Genomic DNA, 19624 nt, shown 5'->3' on the forward strand with positions numbered 1-19624 from the left:
TTGTCCCTGCATAAAGCAGCTCTGGGGCTCACTCAGCCTCAAATAAATGGGTACGGGAGGGGTGGAAGTATACTGATGATCACCTCCAACATGGCCAAGATCGAAAGAATTTGTGTGGCCCTACACCCACATCCCTCCTACTGTATGTATGCCTCATGGTATGGTGCAAAGTGCACAGGGGGGGAATTATGACATGAATTTGTAGTGTACCTTTTGAATTTTAACATTTACATGGCATTTTTTCTCATCACATATATTGAAGCAATGCACACAAGACTAGTTTGCGCACACAATATTTTTCTTAATGAATTAATTCAATGCTTTATTCATTCCCCTGTGTTTAGAAAAAGCAACAGAAATTACTGACAATGAGAGTAATACAAAATGTGACGATATATTTTTTTTAACAACTTGCAAACATTAAAGCATAAGACTGCTAAAATATAAGTACTGACAATAGAAACTCAAAGATGTTCTTGCATAGAAGTTTATCTTTATTTGCGTGGAATTAAGAGGGTGATTCCAAATGAAAACCTTAATTTATTTTTGTTTCTTACCTAGTAGCCGGACCCTGTGGCCAAGTGGTTAGCACATCGTGCTGCAATGCCAAGGGTCCCGTGTTCGAATCCCACTAGAGCTTGATTGTTTGTGAATATCCATCAATTCCATCATTTCATCACTCATCCCCATCTTTGCAATTAGCCAAGAGGCACAAAACGTGAAGTAAAATAAACTAAATCAATCAATCAATCAATCTTATCTAGTAGATTTCTGTTGCACATGTTTGCTGCATTTTAGCACAGATCTATTGCTGATCTACAATTATTTATAACTTTTGAGTTACTGCTTGCATACCTTATAAATAACAAGTCTTTAGGGACCACGTGCAGTCACTTATGAGCCACTGTGTAGGCCTTTCCACCCACCTTTCTCCTCCATTAGTAAACTTGGTGTGGTAAGCATGCACAGAGATATTGAATTTTCATTTGCCGAGAAATTTCTATAAGTTTTAGTCTGACAGTCTCTTCACTGATGCACGTGTGTAGAGGAGGTGCCATCTTTAAAATGACAAAAATGGCATTTTGAAGCTCACTCAATTTTTATTGCACTTTTAAGGTTTTCATTTTAATGACCCTCATAGTAACACTTATTAGTCATAGACAAAAGCTGATGTAGCCTTTTTGGTGATAAGAGTGCTTGCAATCTCACCAGCGAAGTTCCCAGCTTCGAACCCATGAGTGTCCAGTGATGAATTTCATCTAAACATCACTGATCCTCACTGTTGCGATTATCCAAAAGAGAAAGAAAAGTGATGTTAAATACGAAAGAGCTGCTATAACCAGCATAATCGGTTATTTTGAACTTAGTTATTTTTTACATGCACTCATCTGTACTGTTGAAAGTTTCATGTCTGTTCTAGGGGTGTCAGGTACAGAATTTTTTGGGTCGGGATGGGAATTTAAATTCCCGACATTCCGGATATTTTCGGGATGGGAAATGTTCGAAATTTCCAGAAGCTCTGGAAATCTCTAATTCTACAAGTAATTTTCACCTTAAGTGATTGTTTTTGCATTTCTGGAATAAAAACTAACTATTTCCAATAAGTTCCAGACATTTACATTGCAGAAAATGCCGAGAATCGATGACATTTTAAAATGACCATTTGGTATTTCCTGACTGCTCGGGATCCCAAAAAGTCGGGAATTTTTTTTTCTCAGTCCCGACTTTTCGAGAGCCTGCACACCCCCTACTATGTTCTGTTGATTGGACACATTGATATTTTACTTCTCCTTCATGTGGACACAAATTGCTTTAAAATTAGCATTGTCATTTGGGACCTGCATGCCTAACAGCTGCTTTATTTTGAACTAATGTAAGAATATTTGTGCACAGCAACACATGGATTTTGCATGCTGTTTTGGATACATTATGTAATGCTCTTACTTCTCCCTGTGTACCTTGTTAAGCAATACCCATTAAGGCAGATTTCTGACCAAAGCAACATGTGACATGGGGTTTCACACGTGAAAAGTTTCATGAGCCTCTCGGGTCTGTAAAAAGAGCATTTACTCTACATGTGCAACAGATTGAGGTGACTGAGAAAACAATATGAGTGACACATGAAAGGTTGCATTTATTTATTAAGGTTTGTTTTTAAGTGACACACATTGCCTGTCGCTTCGATCTGAAACCTGTCTTAAGATTTATTAATCCTGGTACATCCCTGGTTTTCCTGAAGATATTTTTTTCTGTGTTGTAGCACTCTGAAGTTGCCTTTTCAAAAAATAAATGCACTTTTATAACTGACAAATTTGTGTAAGCACAAGTGCAATAAATTTTGACATATATTTCACAAACTTTGTCATGTTACAGTCTGTCCCTAAAGGAACTTTACAACTTTGATGTCATACAGCTCAACTTGCAATTGACATAAAGAAACATAACATACCCCATTTGATTTACGAATGCATGAAGTTTTATTGTGCATTAGTCCACTTCTACACATTCACCTCTGGTGGCTCGTACAGTATCTACTCAAAATTCCAACTCTGCCCATACCCTCCTTATCATATCCCTGACAACTGTAGCAATGGCAACTCTTATTCTGACCTTCAAATCATCAAGATTAATGACAGGAGTTCTGTACACTTTGTCTTTGACATAGCCCAACCAAATGAAGTCAGGGGATCTAGGAGGCCAGGCAATTGGGCCATCTCTTCCAATCTGTCACGTCTTAAGGCCCAGTGTGGTGGTGCACCATCTTGCTGAAAAAAGGACTGTTGGTTGATGTCAGCCAATTGTAGTATCAGATACTGCTCCAGCGTGTCAAGGCAATTTGTAGCATTAACTGTTTTTTCAGCAAAAAAGAAATGAATGGGCCTATAATGCAGTCAACCAACAGCACCAGACAATAACTTTGGAACTGCCACATGTCACCTCCCTTACCACCTGTGTGTTGGTTGAGCCCCAGATGCATACATTATGTTTATTGACTTTACCGCCCACATGAAAATGCCACTTTGGTTAGAATATTATCCTCTTCCAAAACCAAAACCACACATTGCACTTTTTCTTGTGCAGACGCCATTTTCAAATTATACAGCTCCTGTCACTTGGAATAGACAAGAAAGTTATTCAGTGCCTGACCAAAAAAAAACAAAAAAACCTTGAGGCGTTGGTGAATCACCTACAACAAAGTATATGCCTCCATGTCAATTACAATTTGTGCTGTATGACATCAAAGTTGTCAAGTACCTTTTGGGACACAGTGTATGACATTTTCAACTTTTCTGTGTATAATACTGAAGGTGTGGTTTAAATATTTCAAAAATGTGATGGGTACTTAGGCCTTCACATCAGATGAGTGACACAGAAAACAGGAAGTTGTTCTACAAAATTGCACACACTAGGCTAGCTTTCTATACATTTTTTTTAAGTGTACTACCAAATTTTTTACCATCCCATGTACTCGATGCAAGTGATCTTAAAAAAACAACAAACGCGATTTGGAGGTGATGAAATCTTCAGCAAAACCAGTGGTAATGCAGACAATAGAAAGGAAATTTAATTTTTACGGATTCAAGTAATTTAATGCATTTTAGTATGTTTAAGGTATATCCTAATATATGGAGCAGTAAATCTCTTAGGAACTTATGATGCCTGCAATAAAGTACCTAACAGACTTCTAGTTTACAGCAACAATTCTTATTTATTGTACATATTATATAATTAGATATACTTGAAATAAAATACCAATGAAGGGATGCAAGTAAAATAAAACAGAAGTCTGACAACTTCCATTTTTTCCGGCAATATATGGGAGAATAAAAAAAAATATATAGTTTTTCCTTACGTTGGAATATTTTAAGTAGGTGTATACTAAAGAGTTGCCACAAAATTCATTATTGTTATTTGGAAATAAAAGCATGTTTCAATCAAAGATATAAAACTAGGTTATTGGAGTAATATTTTCAGTGAATCAAAGACTAAGGCAAGGCTATTACCCTAATAGTACCAAGCTAAAGATTGAGGGTGAAAGATATGAGGGAAGGGGGGGGGGTTAGTTTAGTAGGCATATTTCTATGACTACAGATATCTTGATGATAGAGTAGCAATGATCATGCAAGTCTTTGAAAAAATAACTGAACTACACTTACTTTACCTAAAAAAAATAACTCTGTTATGGATACTAATTTTAAATGTAAATTGATTAAAGTTACTTTTTCCTAGACCATGAGCTTCAGGCATGCTATATTTTGTTTTACTGAAGACTAACATTATTAATTCATAATTGGAAAATGAGTGATGTGGTAGTAGATAAATACACACACACTAGTACTCACTTTTTCTGTGAAATGGTGGCAGTGGCCGCTAAAATTAATAGAATTATGAAAAAACAGATTTTCAGCGAAAAATGCAGATGTGACCAGGTCTCGAACCCAGGTCTCTTGCATACTGTGCCATTCCTCTACCACTGAGCCGAGCTGGCTTGGCTTTGCCAGCAAATAATCAGGCAAAGCAGGCTGGCTCGGTAGCTCAGTGGTAGAGAAATGGCACAGTATGCGAGAGACCTGGGTTCGAGTCTGTATTTTTCGCTGAAAATCTACATAGTACAACTCCTGTGTGTGCCTAATTTAATTAATGTACGAAAAAAGTGAGTACTAGTTTCTCTGTGTTTTACATTATTAACATCATTTTAAATTATGTAATAGTAACATCCATTTGGTTAAATGTGAAAATATAGGTAAAATTTAAAATACATTTTCATGCTTGAAATTTTCCATCATGGAAAACATTTTCTTGTATGAAACGTGTGTATATATAGATTAACATTTTTTTTGGCTTCCCTGATGGCATAGTGGTAATGTTGTTGCCTTGTAATCAAGCGGTGTTGGGTTCAGTACCTGGTGGAGGCACATAGTGGTTCGGATCTCACTTTAAACTGTAGGTCCATTCCCATAAGTGGACTTAAACATATTTATTATTACATTTTTTTAAATGTTTTTATCACTATTGAAAGGTAAAGAAAAGTAACTGAGTAACTGTTAAATTTGTTACTTCTTACTTGAAAAGTAACATAAGTTTGTTTCTTATTTCACAAAGTAACCAGTGATACTTTTAACTGTGTGGTGAATGTTAATTTTTCAGGGAGCTTTTAACATATTGCACAAACAATTAGATCCTTAGCAAACATATGATAATGACATTCCTTTATTGACATCACCTTTTCATTGATTATTTGATGTAGAAATGAAATAAAGGATATTAGAGAACTGAACATATTGGAACAAGAATATATTTTGTACTGATGTAATCTGTCTTTAATTTCTTCTACAGAACGACAGTCATAGGAGATGAACCAACAACTGAATTGTAGCAAGAGCACACATGCACATAATAGTGCATAGAAGAACAATGGAATAAAGTAGCCTAAGCGTTTTCACTGTTGTTCATTATCTGCTGGTCGGATAATGTAGTGAACAATGCATAAGGATATGAATTGTTGCAAATTGTATATAAACAGCAGAAGTGGAAAAGATTTCAAATTTTGGATTGGAAAAAGTGACATGGTGATTTTTATGAAAATAAACCATTTATCTTATTTTACTCCCAGTAACAAAAATGTAAAAATGCCATTTTTATTAATTTACTTCAAGTGGGTGGATGAAAGTTCAAAGTGATTGTTAATATCGGTGTGTGATGGAGTGTTTCTCATAATTATGCAAGTTGGTTTGAACTAAAGTAAGGATGAATGATTGTTCTAAAACAATGAAAAAATAGTTCAACATTCAGTGAAACACAAGCACTGGGATAATAGAATCAATGAAGCCAAATTACGAATTAGGGGATAAAAACATGTTCGCAAAGTGTGAAAGGACACTACATTTAATAAAACAAGAATTACATACAGAAGTTGTGTGCAAACATGTAAAAAAAAAAAAAAAAAATGGCAAGGTTGCAATCTTCTTCTGCAATCCATTCAGCCATGTGCATACAGTTTACTCTCTTCAACTATGTGATGTGATTATGTATACATATAATTTTTATTTAAATAAAATACATTACATGTGATTTTGTAATAGTATGTTTTATTTATCTATTAAATTCATAATGCATTTTTTTGTTTAATATAATTAATCATAACAAAAACAATGTTTGTTCTGTACAGTCAATATGCAGAAGGCAGAAGTTTTTTTTTGCCAATATTCCCAGATCCTATTTTAAAGCTAACATATACAAAAAGAGACTTTCATTGAGAACAGGAATACTCAAATATTTGTTGTTTGTGAATAGCAAATTCTGAAAAAAATCACCTAACTGTGCTCACAGTTTCATTTCTGTCTTCAGAAACGTAGTTACACAAGTATCAGCAAAATTTGAAACTTTTACAAGCCAGGAACCTTTTTTCATCCGCCATCTTGGAATATGTTGACCAATTTTACTCGCATGCATTTTGAAATAATTATAATCATTACTCGGGACATTTTGAACAGCACGTAAGTATATTAATGTTCCATTACTTGATAGAGCACTGGTGTATGCAGGAAAGAGCTGAAGGGGCTACAGCCCATCCTGAAATTTTGAGAAATTACAAATTTTCAAATGAAAATCTGTTAACTACTACTACTTAAAATGGTGCAAATGCAAACTCCCCTTAAAGACCCCAACCCAAAACCTTATTCCTCGAGTATACAATTTTAATAGAGGTAAAGCTCCAAAGATGCTAAATATTTATTATGTATCCTGACCCCTAGAACAAAAACATGTACAGTCATGGACACTTCTGGGTTGTAACAATCTCGATGACTTACAATGAGACCATTACAACCCAGAAGTGTGTGTGACTGTACTATCCACCTTTACAATTCCAGCCCCTCCCGAAAAAATCTTCATTCACCAGTGTGCGTGTGTGAGAGAGAGAGGCATAAAATACAGTCCGGGACTCAGATTCCACAGTAATATGGATTATCTCAGTATTTCCCATTGCATTCCACAGATAATCTAGAACTTGTTTGCACACAGAACAGAAGAAATCAGTGTAGCCTGCGTAACCATTTCTGACCATTCAGCTGATCCTAGAACAACTTCTCTGGGTATACTCCAGGGAGCATTGTTAAGCTGCCTTCTGGTGAACATGTACATGACTACTGAATAGTATGCCTTAGGTATGTCTAGTATTGGAATGAATGTATTTGGACTTCTTTGTTTTGATCAGAAACCTAATAGAGTTGGATGTAGGGCTGTGCAATATTGATTTTTCAATATCAAAGTTCGATGATATATCGAGTATCGAAAATATCGATGTCTATACCAATATCAATGATACAGATATCGATATCGACGATGTCCATAATATCGATATTGATGATGCCGATGATATCGACCATCACGACAATACACACACATCTAAATCTTTCAGTGTGAAGTTTCAATTGTAGTATTATCCAGGAGAATCGGAGAACCGTGTTGTTCTTCGGTGGAAGCGAAAAGTCCCAGAACACAATGGAGTCTGTAGTTCTTAACCACACTAATCGAGAAACTAAAAGTAAGCGAGCTTTAATGGCATTTTTGCATTCCTTACATTATGTTAAGTCAAGCACAATGTTGTTTATAATGGCACCTACGGTGCTAGCTGCAAGGACAGAACTTTTTTGGAGGTGAATGATGATGACTAACTATTTTGTAATAAGATTTTTCTGTCCGGTGCATAGTTTCGACGCTACAGGCATCCAGAAGATGGCTAAAGCAAACCCCCCCAGTTCGGTCAGTCTCCCTCCTCCCAGCAAAAAAGAAAAACTAGATAAATATTTTTTTTCTTAGTCTAAAAGTTTTATAAATTTAATTGCCCCGAAAACATTCCCACCACTCTGCCTCCCGACTCTGGTTTCGCCACTGTCCATGAACCCTTGAAAAATACAACTGTACCCTGAATATTTCTGTGTGTATGATACATCCAAGCAGCATATAGCTTTAAATGGTTGCTATGGATTCACGTAATTTCTGTAACAAAATATAGGCTTATCTACAAATACTCAGATAGACATCAGTTTGCTATGGCAGAAGAAAGAGCATATTAAAGTAAATTTCGTTGAGGTAAAATTTTCAAATGTCGTACCGAAGCTGCGGTCTTGTCTCTACTTTAAAGAGGCCTGCCTCACTCTCGGTGTCACCTAAAAAAACGCTTGGTATATTCTCATCTCGAGTTATGAATAGTAGTGGAAACATCGCAGATCAGTTTCACTCCAGGGAAAACCCCAGTTATAATTATGTATTTACAGTTTTTAGTATGGTTCGAATCAGACAGCTCCTTTTCAATAAGCCAATCTTTCCTCTTATTTCATTCACACCATTCCAATCAACAGCCTCTTTCAAGATTACTTTCTTTGTCTTTCTGATTGAATTTTGTTTAATTTGATTGTCAGTATCGTATTTGTTTCTTAAGATATGCACTACCTCACGACCACAGTTCCGTAAATGTGAATTTTCGGTGCCTGCGGCATTCTTTCGCACCATGTAGCCGATAGGCATAGCCAGGGAATGAATTTACCGGTATTAAAAATGTGCTAAATATGAAAATACATGCATTTTTGTTTTCACCAAAATATGGAGTTAATTATGGACCTAAAATTGTAAAATAATATCTTTAATAATATGAGACATTAAGTACGTAACTATTGAGTTTTTAAAAAAATTGATTGCACTCTCTCGTCATTGTAACCATTACCATGACCGGCTTGAAGAAAAACCAGAAGCGAATCCTGTAAGTGTGCCACAAAATCGTTGCTTCTGGCGCTGCTGTCGAGCATGCAACTACCTAGGTAGTTAGCAATGGGCTGCTTGACTTGGGACTCTCTTCCAACAGTGCCAAAGTAACTTTTGTAACCACCAGGGGCCGATGCTTGAGCCCTCATTCCCTATTGTTGATAACAATTGGAAATACACAAGAATTTTAAGTGGTTTACAATAGTAAAAGCAAAGGGTTGGGAGATGGAAAAAAAACTATTGTTCCGATGACAGGCAGCTGAAAGGTCGTAAACTTTAGTTTGTTTAACTTCGGACTTCGTTCAGTTATTTGCAAGAAATTCACCCAACTCTTTCGGTCACATGGGAACATGTATTTATTGCACGAATATGTAGTATATGTTGAGAAATGTTCGGAAATATAGACATAATACGAAAAAGTAACTAGAATATGAGCCAAAACCTAATATATGTACAAATATGTAAAATAAAAAAACTTTTTTTTTGAGTCTACATGACATGACTATTTACTGACGGCATTATATAACCTGTCATACATTCATGTGATCTGAATTTTTCATAATTATGCAATTTTGCAAAACTTACCTTTTTTTTAAATACTTCAAAAGCCATAAATATCAAACCGCTTGAACAACTTTGCCAGTTTTTTCCTACGGGATCTATGTTTGTAGATATGATATTCTTCGCCTGAGTGAATTAATTTGCTTACGAGTTATATATATACACACACACACATTGGATATTTTGTATAAATCATCAGACCATAACACAAAAAAGTTGGTTAGCAAGAAACTTTTCGGTTTGTCGCGATACACATGCAGACCAAGCGAGAAAAGTGTTGACCATTGTTTGAAGTTATTTTTAGAATGCATTGTTACTCCACAGCCCCGTTATTTATTCCACAAAAAAATGTATTTTAATGTTTGTTTTTGCATTTATTTAATTCTGTTTATGTAAAGGATACTTCTTTCAACGAAAGAAGTAACAATAGTTGCGTCGTGTATTACATATATAATGCAAATGTAAAATGGTAAATAGTTACGTCAAAATATAAACATTTACATGCAAATCTTGAGGTAACTATATTTTTTTTCCAAAATGCATCAAATACATAGATTTTGATGATTTCCTATAAGATATTAAGGAAGTAAATTTGTCGCCATCATTAGCGATTAACAGCGACTCCGTTTGTTGATCTGGCGACATCGCGCTCCATTTAACCCATACTGACTTAAGGTTGAGACGCTTTATAGGAACCAGGTGAACCACGTAAGACCAGTAAGTGGGATACATCCCGTAACTGATATTATGATGATAAGGTGGCCAGTGTTTTAGGTTTGTGAGGTTATAAGTAGTTTTGTTTTTAACCTACTGTTATCTTTATGGGCAAATAAAAAATAACAAGTTACATCATACGAGGGTCACTATTTATATTTTGAGCCTTGGCAACACTGATTGAAGTTAGGTGTGATTTGACGTTTGCACGGAATCGTCTGGCATTATTGACCATAACGTACTTCAAATGTTTTGTCAATAGCTTCATTTGTGTTGTTTATGTTGCCTTGGAGATTGCGCGACAACAATAAAATGGAATTAACTCGAACATTTTCGTGCGATGATTTTTTACGATTTTCGACGTGGATTATCAAGACAAGAGTGCATCTATCAACTTACTTCCACATTTGGCGATGAAGCCCCATCCTTTGCCACTGTGAAACGCTGGTATAACGAATTTAATCGTGGCCGCCATTCGCTCACAGACGAGATTCGCGAAGGTTGTCCAAAATCAGTTGTTGTTCAAGAAAACATTGATGCTGTGCGAAACCTAAAACTGCAAGATCGTCGTGTGACATACTGTGAGATTGAGGCAACCATAGGCATTAGTTCCACCAGCATATATAAAATATTACATGATCATTTAGCTGTGAGAAAGGTATGTTCTCGTTGGATCCCACACAATTTGACAAAAACTCAAAAAGACGCTCGCGTCAATTGGTGCAAACAAATTCTCAATAAATACAATCGTGGTGCTTCAAAAGACGTATATAAGATTGTAACAGGTGACGAATCATGGACATATGCATATGAGCCGGAACGTAAACAGCAGTGGACTGTATGGGTGTTTGAAGATGAACCCAATCCAACAAAAGTTGTTCGCGCTCGGAGCACATCGAAACAAATGGTCGCCTGTTTTTTCAGGAAAACTGGTCATGTGGCAACTGTGCCTTTAGAGGAATGTAGAACGGTCAACTCTGAATGGTACACAACAATTTGTTTGCCAGAGGTCTTCGGTCAAATACGGAAAACAAATAAACGCCGTCGGATCATTCTTCATCAAGACAATGCCAGCTGTCACACATCTCGTCTAACAACCGACTTTATGAACAGTCAAAAAATCGAATTGATGGGTCATCCACCGTACAGTCCTGATTTGGCACCCAATGACTTCTTCTTGTTCCCGAATGTCAAGAATAAATTGCGTGGACAACGATTTTCATCGGCGGAAGACGCCGTTGATGCGTTCAAAAACCATATTATGGAGGTGTCTCAAGAAGATTGGAAAAACTGCTTTGACAAATGGTTCAAACGAATGCAAAAGTGTATTGACCATAAAGGAGAATACTTCGAAAAACAATAAAGCAGTTTTCAATGCCAAATTCCTGTTTTTTCATTGTTAGGCTCAAAATATAAATAGTGACCCTCGTAGTTTGTGAGAAACACAACAACTGATGTCTGGTGCCACTGGTACCTGCACAGTCCAAATTGCAAACTTCTAATCCCTGCGGTCTTGTAGCTTTCACGTCAGTTTGGTGCTTTGTGACATTCACACCTTGCGAAGTAATGTTTCAGCATTTAAATATGCACCACTGACTATGTTTTTGTTGAAAGATCATTTTCAGCATATAAGATGATCCTTAGACAAAAGGTGGAGCTTGACTGTGGATAACATGAAAAAGTTATGTCTTGTGCAGCAAATTGTACATACGTAATTCACTCTTTATATCTAGAAGTAACTTTTGCTAACAGCACAAGTATAGTAATAGATAGTATAGCAATAATTTATGGATAATTTTGAAAATGATGTATACAAATAAAAATTTGATTAGAAAATTTCTTAGTTCTTTTGAAGTTTTGTTTTTAACTATTGTACCTAATCAGTCCTTTTCCTTAAATTTTTAACCATTTTAAGTTTTTTGGAACTTATTTCAGGATATTTTTTTTAGCCTAATTTAAGATTTTTAGAACCTATAAATCCGAGGTCAAGTTATAAGATAGATAATCTCCCTTGTTAGTGTTACCTAAGTGTCCCCCTCCGATTTCCATGAAACTTGGCAGGTGTATAGAGGAGCCCAAAGGAAAAAATACGTGTTTTTTTTTGGTTTCGGCTAAAAAACTGTTCTAGGGGTAACCCCCCCCCCAAATGTCAAAATGAGGACAAATTGAAGTGTGCATTTGACCCCTGTATCCCCCTCCAATTTCTACGAAACTTCGTAGGTGTATACGTGTTTTTTTTGTTTCAGCTAAAACTGTTTTAGGGGGCAAAACCCGCCTCAAATGTCAAGATAAGGACAAATTGACGTGGGGATTTGACCCCTGTGTCCCCCTCAGATTTCCATGAAATTTGGCAGGTGTATAGAGGGGCCCTATTCCCCCTGTTTCTTCCTATGCCATATTTACGTTGTTTCGGGGTTAGATCCCCACTTCAATTTCTCCTCATCTTGACATTTGAAGAGGGGGGGGGGGGTTGCTCCCTAAAACTGTTTTTTTAGCTGAAACACAAAAACATGTATTTCTTCCTTTGGGCCCCTCTATACACCTGCCAAGTTTCATGGAAATCGGAGGGGGACACTTCGATAACATCCCTTGTAAGTGTTCTGTCCAGCAAGGACTGTACCGACAGTATTGCAGATGTTAGATGAAAGCAAGACTTGTTAATCCTGAGTGAGATAAGGGGATTCCATCTTAGTCTGCGACTGTATTCGTGTGTGATTGATTTAGTTTTGTCACTTTTCTGCCATTTTTAGCTAATCGTGATAATAAATAGTAACAATATGGATGACAACATGGAGGTTTATACTGGCTGAGAGTAAACACATTAGTCCTCAAAAAGCAGTCCAGTGTGTACTACGTAGAAGAGAGGTTGACATTTAGTGTCTACTGAAAGGGTCACTCCTTACAGAGTGGAGAATGGTATGGAGTTAGTTTGCAGGAACAACAATAAAATTTGTGGTTAATGCTGAAATGGAAGGACGATTAGGTGTATAGGAATTGTAGCTTTCCTGGCCCCTCTACCAGCAGCAACACAGGACAGGAATGCCCAACTGTAACAGTTTTACCATTCGTAGGACATACCTCCAGGAAGTTAAGCAGAATTCTAGCCAGGCATGGGGTGAAGACCAAGGCCCTACTCCTTTGAATCAAAGATGACCTGGAACTCTGCACTTCAGGAGTATACCGCATCATGTGAGTGTGGGACACCATAAGCCAAATGGGATGCACCATTGAGCAGCGACGGAATGAACATCAACGTAATATCCGATTATTCCAACAGGAAAAGTCAGGACTTGCAGAACACAGCATCACCGAGGGACACAGGATTTTATTTGCAGACACCAAAATAATAGCCAAATGTGCCGGTTACTGGGACCGACTGGTAAAGGAAACTAGCTATTTCACGGGAAATCACTAATCTCAACAGGGACGGACTCCAGTTCAGTCCCTCGTGGAACCTACTCCTCCGTAAAAACAAGACACCAGCCAATGAGAACACCAGGATCCAGAGCAAGTAAATAGGAAGACAGTCCAAACTCAGCCACATTATAGTCATGTATATTAACCAGGGTGGCGACAGACCTGGAAAACCTGGAAAACCGGGAAAAGTCAGGGAATTTGAGGTGTCAAAAAAAGTCAGGGAAATGTCAGGGAATTTCGTCTTCATTGACTTTTTAATTTTTTTTTTTTATTTAAACATATCGTTATGGAACTTTGCACGGGAACAGAAAATTGTTATAACTCTGGCACTATGGGAGCAATCTACTTCAGATAAGTTTTGTTTTGCAGCTAAAACATAAGCGCATGCAACCGTGTACAATTCAGAACGCCGGACCGAGGAAGGGGGTTTGGGGGGCTCGACCCCCGAATTTCAATTGAGAAAACAAAAATCTGAAGTTTGCCCACTCTTCTCCCACTATTTTGGGGAGAAGGCGCAAACTTTAGTATTAGTTTCAAAGATTGGACATTTCTCAAGAGAATGAAACATGTTTCATGTTCTTGGGTGCCATACAAGTAGAATAATAAGCCAAAATGTATTTTTTTTTTTACGAAAAATATGTAATTTGCATTTTTGGAGGTAAATTGTTATAACTCGGGCACTATAGGAGCAATCTACTTCAGATAAGTTTTGTTTTTCAGATAAAACACCAGAGCATGCAACCGTGTACAATTCAGAACGCCAAACCGAGGAAGGAGGGCACGACCCCCGAATTTCAATGGAAAAAACAAAAAATGGAGTTAGCCCCTACTTTCCCCGCTATTTTGGGTAGAGGGCGCGAACTTTATTATTCTTTTCAAAGAATAGCCCCTACTTTCCCCGCTATTTTGGGTAGAGGGCGCGAACTTTATTATTCTTTTCAAAGAATGGACATTTCTCAAGAGAACATAACATGTTTCATGTTCTTGGGTGCCATAGAAGTTGAATAATAAGCCAAAATGTGATTTTTTTTACGAAAAATATGTAATTTGCATTTTTGGAGGTAAATTGTTATAACTCGAGCACTGGGAGCAATCTACTTTAGATAAGTTTTGTTTTTCAGATAGAACATTACAGCATACAACCGTGTACAATTCAGAACGCCTGACCGAGGAAGGGGGTTTGGGGGAGCCCGACCCCGAATTTCAATGAAAAAAACATAAAAATCTGAAGTTTGCTCCCTCTTCTCCCACTATTTTGGGGATGAGGCGCAAACCTTAGTATTCTCTTCAAAGAATGGACGTTTCCAAAGAGAATGAAACATGTTTCATGTTCTTGGGTGCCATAAGCCAAAATGTGAAACACTGTTTTTTTACAAAAAATAGGTAATTTGCATATTGCTCAGAAAATTGTTATAACTAGGGCACCATGGGAGCAATCTACTTCGGTAAAAGTTTTGTTTTGCAGCTAAAACATCAGAGCATGCAACCGTGTACAATTCAGAATGCCGAACTGAGGAAGGGGGGTTTGGGGCGCGCGACCCCCGAATTTTAATTAAAATATAAAAATCTGGAGTTTGCCCCTCTTCTCCCCCTATTTGGGACGAAGGCACGAAGTTTAGTATTCTTTTTAAAGAATGGACATTTCTCAAGAGAATGAAACATGTTTCATGTTCTTGGGTGTTATACAAGTTGAATAATAAGCCAAAATGTGATATATTTTTTTTACGAAAAATAGGTAATTTGCCTTTTTGGAGGAAAATTGTTATAACTCGGGCACTATGGGAGAAATCTACTTCGGATAAGTTTTGTTTTACAGATAAAACACCAGAGCATGCAACTGTGTACAATTCAGATCGCCGAACGGAGGAATGGGGTTTGAGGGCGCAACCACCGAATTTCAATGGAAAAAACATAAATATCTGAAGTTTGCCCCCTCTTCTCCCGCTATTTTAGGGAGAAGGCGCAAATCTTAGTATTCTCTTCAAAAAATAGTATTATTGGGGTAGTAAAGGTTAAGCCTCTAAATATTACGTGGAAAATGCATTGAATTATAATTTTTTCTTGTTCATATGGGAGTAGTAAGGGGACTTGTCACGTAGTAAGGCATTTTGTTGGGCAAACTGAAGGAACGTGGAAACAAATAGGTTCCATTGATACATACGATTTTTGTTGAATATCGCCACCTGACAAGGTATCTCACTACAACATGCGACAGAAATTGCATGGACTACAACATTCAACAAAAATCGCATGCATAAACAAGAAGAGCTTTAGACTGCAAATATGCTGCTGGAATTTTATTACTCTTCTGGCTCACTTCACCTTATTTAATGTAGCAGTGCTTATGAAGGTCTTCTTTCATCATCCTGGTGTATTACTGGTTTCGCACAAGTTAACATACGTTTACAATGACATTGCACTATTCTTAGATATCAAGAAGAATTCAACCAAACGGGATATATATTGAATACTATAAGGAAAATTTAAAACATAAATCTGCAATGGTGAACATTATAAAAATTGGCAAGAGCATGGTCCCAACCTCAAATTTACTGTAACACTAGTATTGCATTGAAATTAACGCCACTCTCTGTCCTGTCTGTTTAAACTCGTGAGAGATGGTCATTAATCTCTCACAGGGTAAGGTTAATGTCCAATATTATGAAATAAAATACTAATAATAAATACGTAAATATTTTAATATCATATTTACTAGATTCATTCAATCATAAAAGCAAATCACTTTCTTCAAGGATTGAATTTTATCTGCCAGCACTGCTAAATTTTCACTTTCCATCTACTATTTATATGAGGGGTGGCCAGAAAGTAATTTCCAATTAGTAGGGACATTGATTTTTCGCAAACGCCAAAACCGTGAAAAATGGTAATTGCTGCGAAGTTATGTTTACGAATGTGCAGTGATGTCTGGACACATTTTTCGCCCATTCGAAATATCGAAATAATGCGAATTTGGCATAAAATGTGAATTGTTGGCGTTTTTAACGATTTTTTTAAAGAAATGTCCTAAAAAAACGAAAAATTCCATGAAATCCAACATTCTTGTATTATCTAGGCCATGTTTGTGTACATAGAACATGCAAGTTTTCCAACATTTTACTCAAGAGTAAATTGTAGAGTTATACGAACATGGAATAATTCCGACAGACACATTAAGTAATGTATTTCCCATGATTTTTCAACTTCTATCAAAACCATTTGCATCACAGAGCAAAGTGGCAGGGTTCTAACAGGAGATCGAGTGCATATCTACCGTCATACGGGAGCCACATCTTCGTATTTGTCACACAAGATATATTTTGAATTACCAAGCTAAGTGCGCACCATCGGCATTTGTCGAGCCAGTAATAATGGAGCTCAGTCGTTAGGGCGTCTGACTACTATGCGAGAGACCCGGGGTCGATCCCCTGTGGCGGAGAACCGGGATGTTTTCCACCTATTCAAACTGCTCCGGCGACCGCCCAGCATCATATGAAGCTAGGACCTTGAGGAAACTTTGAGGGATAAAGGTAGCCAGGAGCGTGGTGCTGATCACATCACCCCCACCTTCAGCCGTGATCAAGAAAGTGTGGGAACCTAACTCCACACCCCTATACACCTTCATGGAAAAGTGCAGGGGAGCACTTTACTTTTACTTCCTCAAAAATCTGTTCCAACATATCAAACTGTCACGAAAGTATGTAGACCATGTGACCTACAATTTGAAATAATAGTTTAAAAGCACAATGAAGTATTAAGTTTCGGTATGTTTGGCAGATAAATGTTCTAAAACAAAAACGCGAATTTTGGGAAACGTAACACTAACAAGTCAAAAAAGATAATGCCAATTTTTGGTGCTATAATATATCGGTATCTGTCACGTGAGATTGATTGATTTTAATTTTTTGGTGCGTCGCCACTTATGGTCATTATGCACCCTTCAGTATATACGGAGAAAATTCCATTATCTAAAATCCTTACCTTAAAATTAAAAGAAGGGGTATGGAAAATAACTTTCAAGATATCAAACTCTCATGAAGAGGCGTAAGCCATGTGACTTACAATTTGAAACAGTAGTTTAAAAACACCATGAAGGTATAATTTCAGCTATTTGCCAGAAAATGCGCTAAAATGAAAATGTGAATTTTGGGAAAAATAACACCGTATAGTAAAAAATAAAAAATAAGAAAATACACCAATTTAAAAAAATAACAAAATATTAAGGTCCCTACCAATTAGGCATAAATAAAACAATAATATCATAAGTAATTTATTGCATTAGTAACAGTGAGTCCTAACTTAATTTTCGGCATAATCACCACCGTTGTTCTCGCATTTGTCGTAGCATGGCACTAAATTTTTTATGCCCATGGCATATGTGTCTGACAGCAAAGACTGGAACTATCTCTACCGCAGTGTAGCTGTCAAATCCTTGCCCTGCCAGAAACCTATTCAGTTAAACCAGGAGATGAAAGTCGGTACATTAAAGGGCAGGGCTGTACAGGGAGTGGTCCGAGATCTCTCACCTGAAGTGATGCAAAGGGCCCGTGTGTACTCAGCTGTATGGGGTTGTGCACATTCGATTAGCCTTCCGTGAATTGTCTGCACCATCGTCTGACCATACTATCATTCACGACATCTGGTCTGCACACCTCACACAATTGCTGGTGCCTCTGTGCCAAATTCTGAACGTGCAATGTAGGCTACATCACAGTCTGTGGGAGACTGTACGATAGCTGCAATCTTTAACCTAGAACTGTCCTAAAACGTCTGCATTACAACTGTACCAGATTACAGCTACATGCCACTTCTTCCTGCCTGCATGTTTGTGTGTCGCTCTCCGACCACTATTGTTGCGTATAGGCACCATTGGAGTTTTTTTTCAGGATGCCCCTCGTATATGAACTTTCAGAAGCTTTATTATTAGTGTGTTCCTGTTTTAATGTGTGGTTAGCTAAATGAGGTACCTATACAATGCAATTCTATAAATTGCTTGCGTTAAATTCCTAATACCTACATACCCTTCTCGTCAGCATTAAAGGTATAACTGCATGTTGTCAATTTCACAGTACTTCACTTGGATATACTGTACTGAAGCAGAAATCCCATTGATAAAGTAAGGAAATATGACACTTTATTTTGTTCGATTCAATTGTTTCACTTATATGAAAGAGTTAAGTTGTTTGCTTTACAGAGAAGAGAGAAGTAGCTTTATGCATTGAAAAATGAGTCCGCACTCATGGTTCTTGCAAGCAGAGGGTTCCAAACTTCAGTGGAAATAGCAACATATAATACCGAGAATGGATAAGGAGACTGATAAATTACAAATTGTATTTCTTAATCATTCACTCTTCACTCTTTTCTCATTTAGTCGTAACTTTAAAAATAATCAAGTATTTTATTTTAAAGTTACTGCGTATGACAGAATTCCGTAATCAATCCTTCCCTAGCTTGTGAATTGTAATAATTTTCCAAATTCACTATTTTGCAGTTTGAATTCAAATCATAGAGAATAGAGGAATTAAGTCAATTTCATAGAAGATAATATTGGTGTTTAACAAATCCATGCCTGGATCTGTATGAGTTTATTATTTCAATTTACAAAAACATCGATTTAGTTTAGTTTGTAATTGTCAGGGAAAAATGTAAATTTTGTCCTGGAAAACCTGGAAAAGTCAGGGAATTTCATTTTTGCTTGTTTGTAGCCACCCTGATTAACCTACTCTGGTCTCCATTCTTACATTCCCTGAAGATGAGAGCAATGTATGCCCTCGAAACATTGGAAACTAACTCCAATTTAACCTGGCTGGTAACCCGAGAACACCTTTTCGAATAATTAGGTGTGTAAGTTAACCATAAGGACATGCATTTGAGTGAACTCTTCTAAGTGTTGGGGCTTTGAATTGGCTGTTAGTTTGTTATTTCCGCTTACAGGGCCATAGAAACACTGTCTGGGTAAATTTCACTCAAAGTGCACCCATACATTTCAGTTTGGTATTTCAACATGCGCACTTTTATCAATGCAAATGTTCAAAATTAATAAAATTAGATTAATCAATGAAGGTATTATTATTTACATGTTTCAAAATAATTAAGATTTTGACTTAAGAAGCAATTTTGCTTTTGCGTATTTTTTACCCACACACTTGTTTTACCATGGTTTTTTTTCTCA

The 19624-nt window shown here is 36.9% G+C and overlaps 1 protein-coding gene across 7 annotated transcripts in view; it reads left to right on the forward strand.

Annotated features, from left to right (window-relative positions):
• Nucleotides 1-6080, forward strand: part of LOC145997278 (uncharacterized) — a 323875-nt gene extending 317795 nt beyond the window's left edge. For all 7 annotated transcript variants that reach the window (XM_083134158.1, XM_083134159.1, XM_083134160.1 and 4 more), the window contains one exon: nucleotides 5338-6080. In XM_083134158.1, coding sequence (XP_082990284.1) covers nucleotides 5338-5377 — 40 coding nt within the window. In that variant the 3' untranslated portion in view covers nucleotides 5378-6080. The remainder of the gene's footprint in view (nucleotides 1-5337) is intronic.
• Nucleotides 6081-19624: the final 13544 nt, after the last annotated feature.

Source organism: Lepisma saccharinum, chromosome 13 (assembly GCF_977018435.1).
Source record: "Lepisma saccharinum chromosome 13, izLepSacc3.1, whole genome shotgun sequence".
Classification (NCBI taxonomy): domain Eukaryota; kingdom Metazoa; phylum Arthropoda; class Insecta; order Zygentoma; family Lepismatidae; genus Lepisma; species Lepisma saccharinum.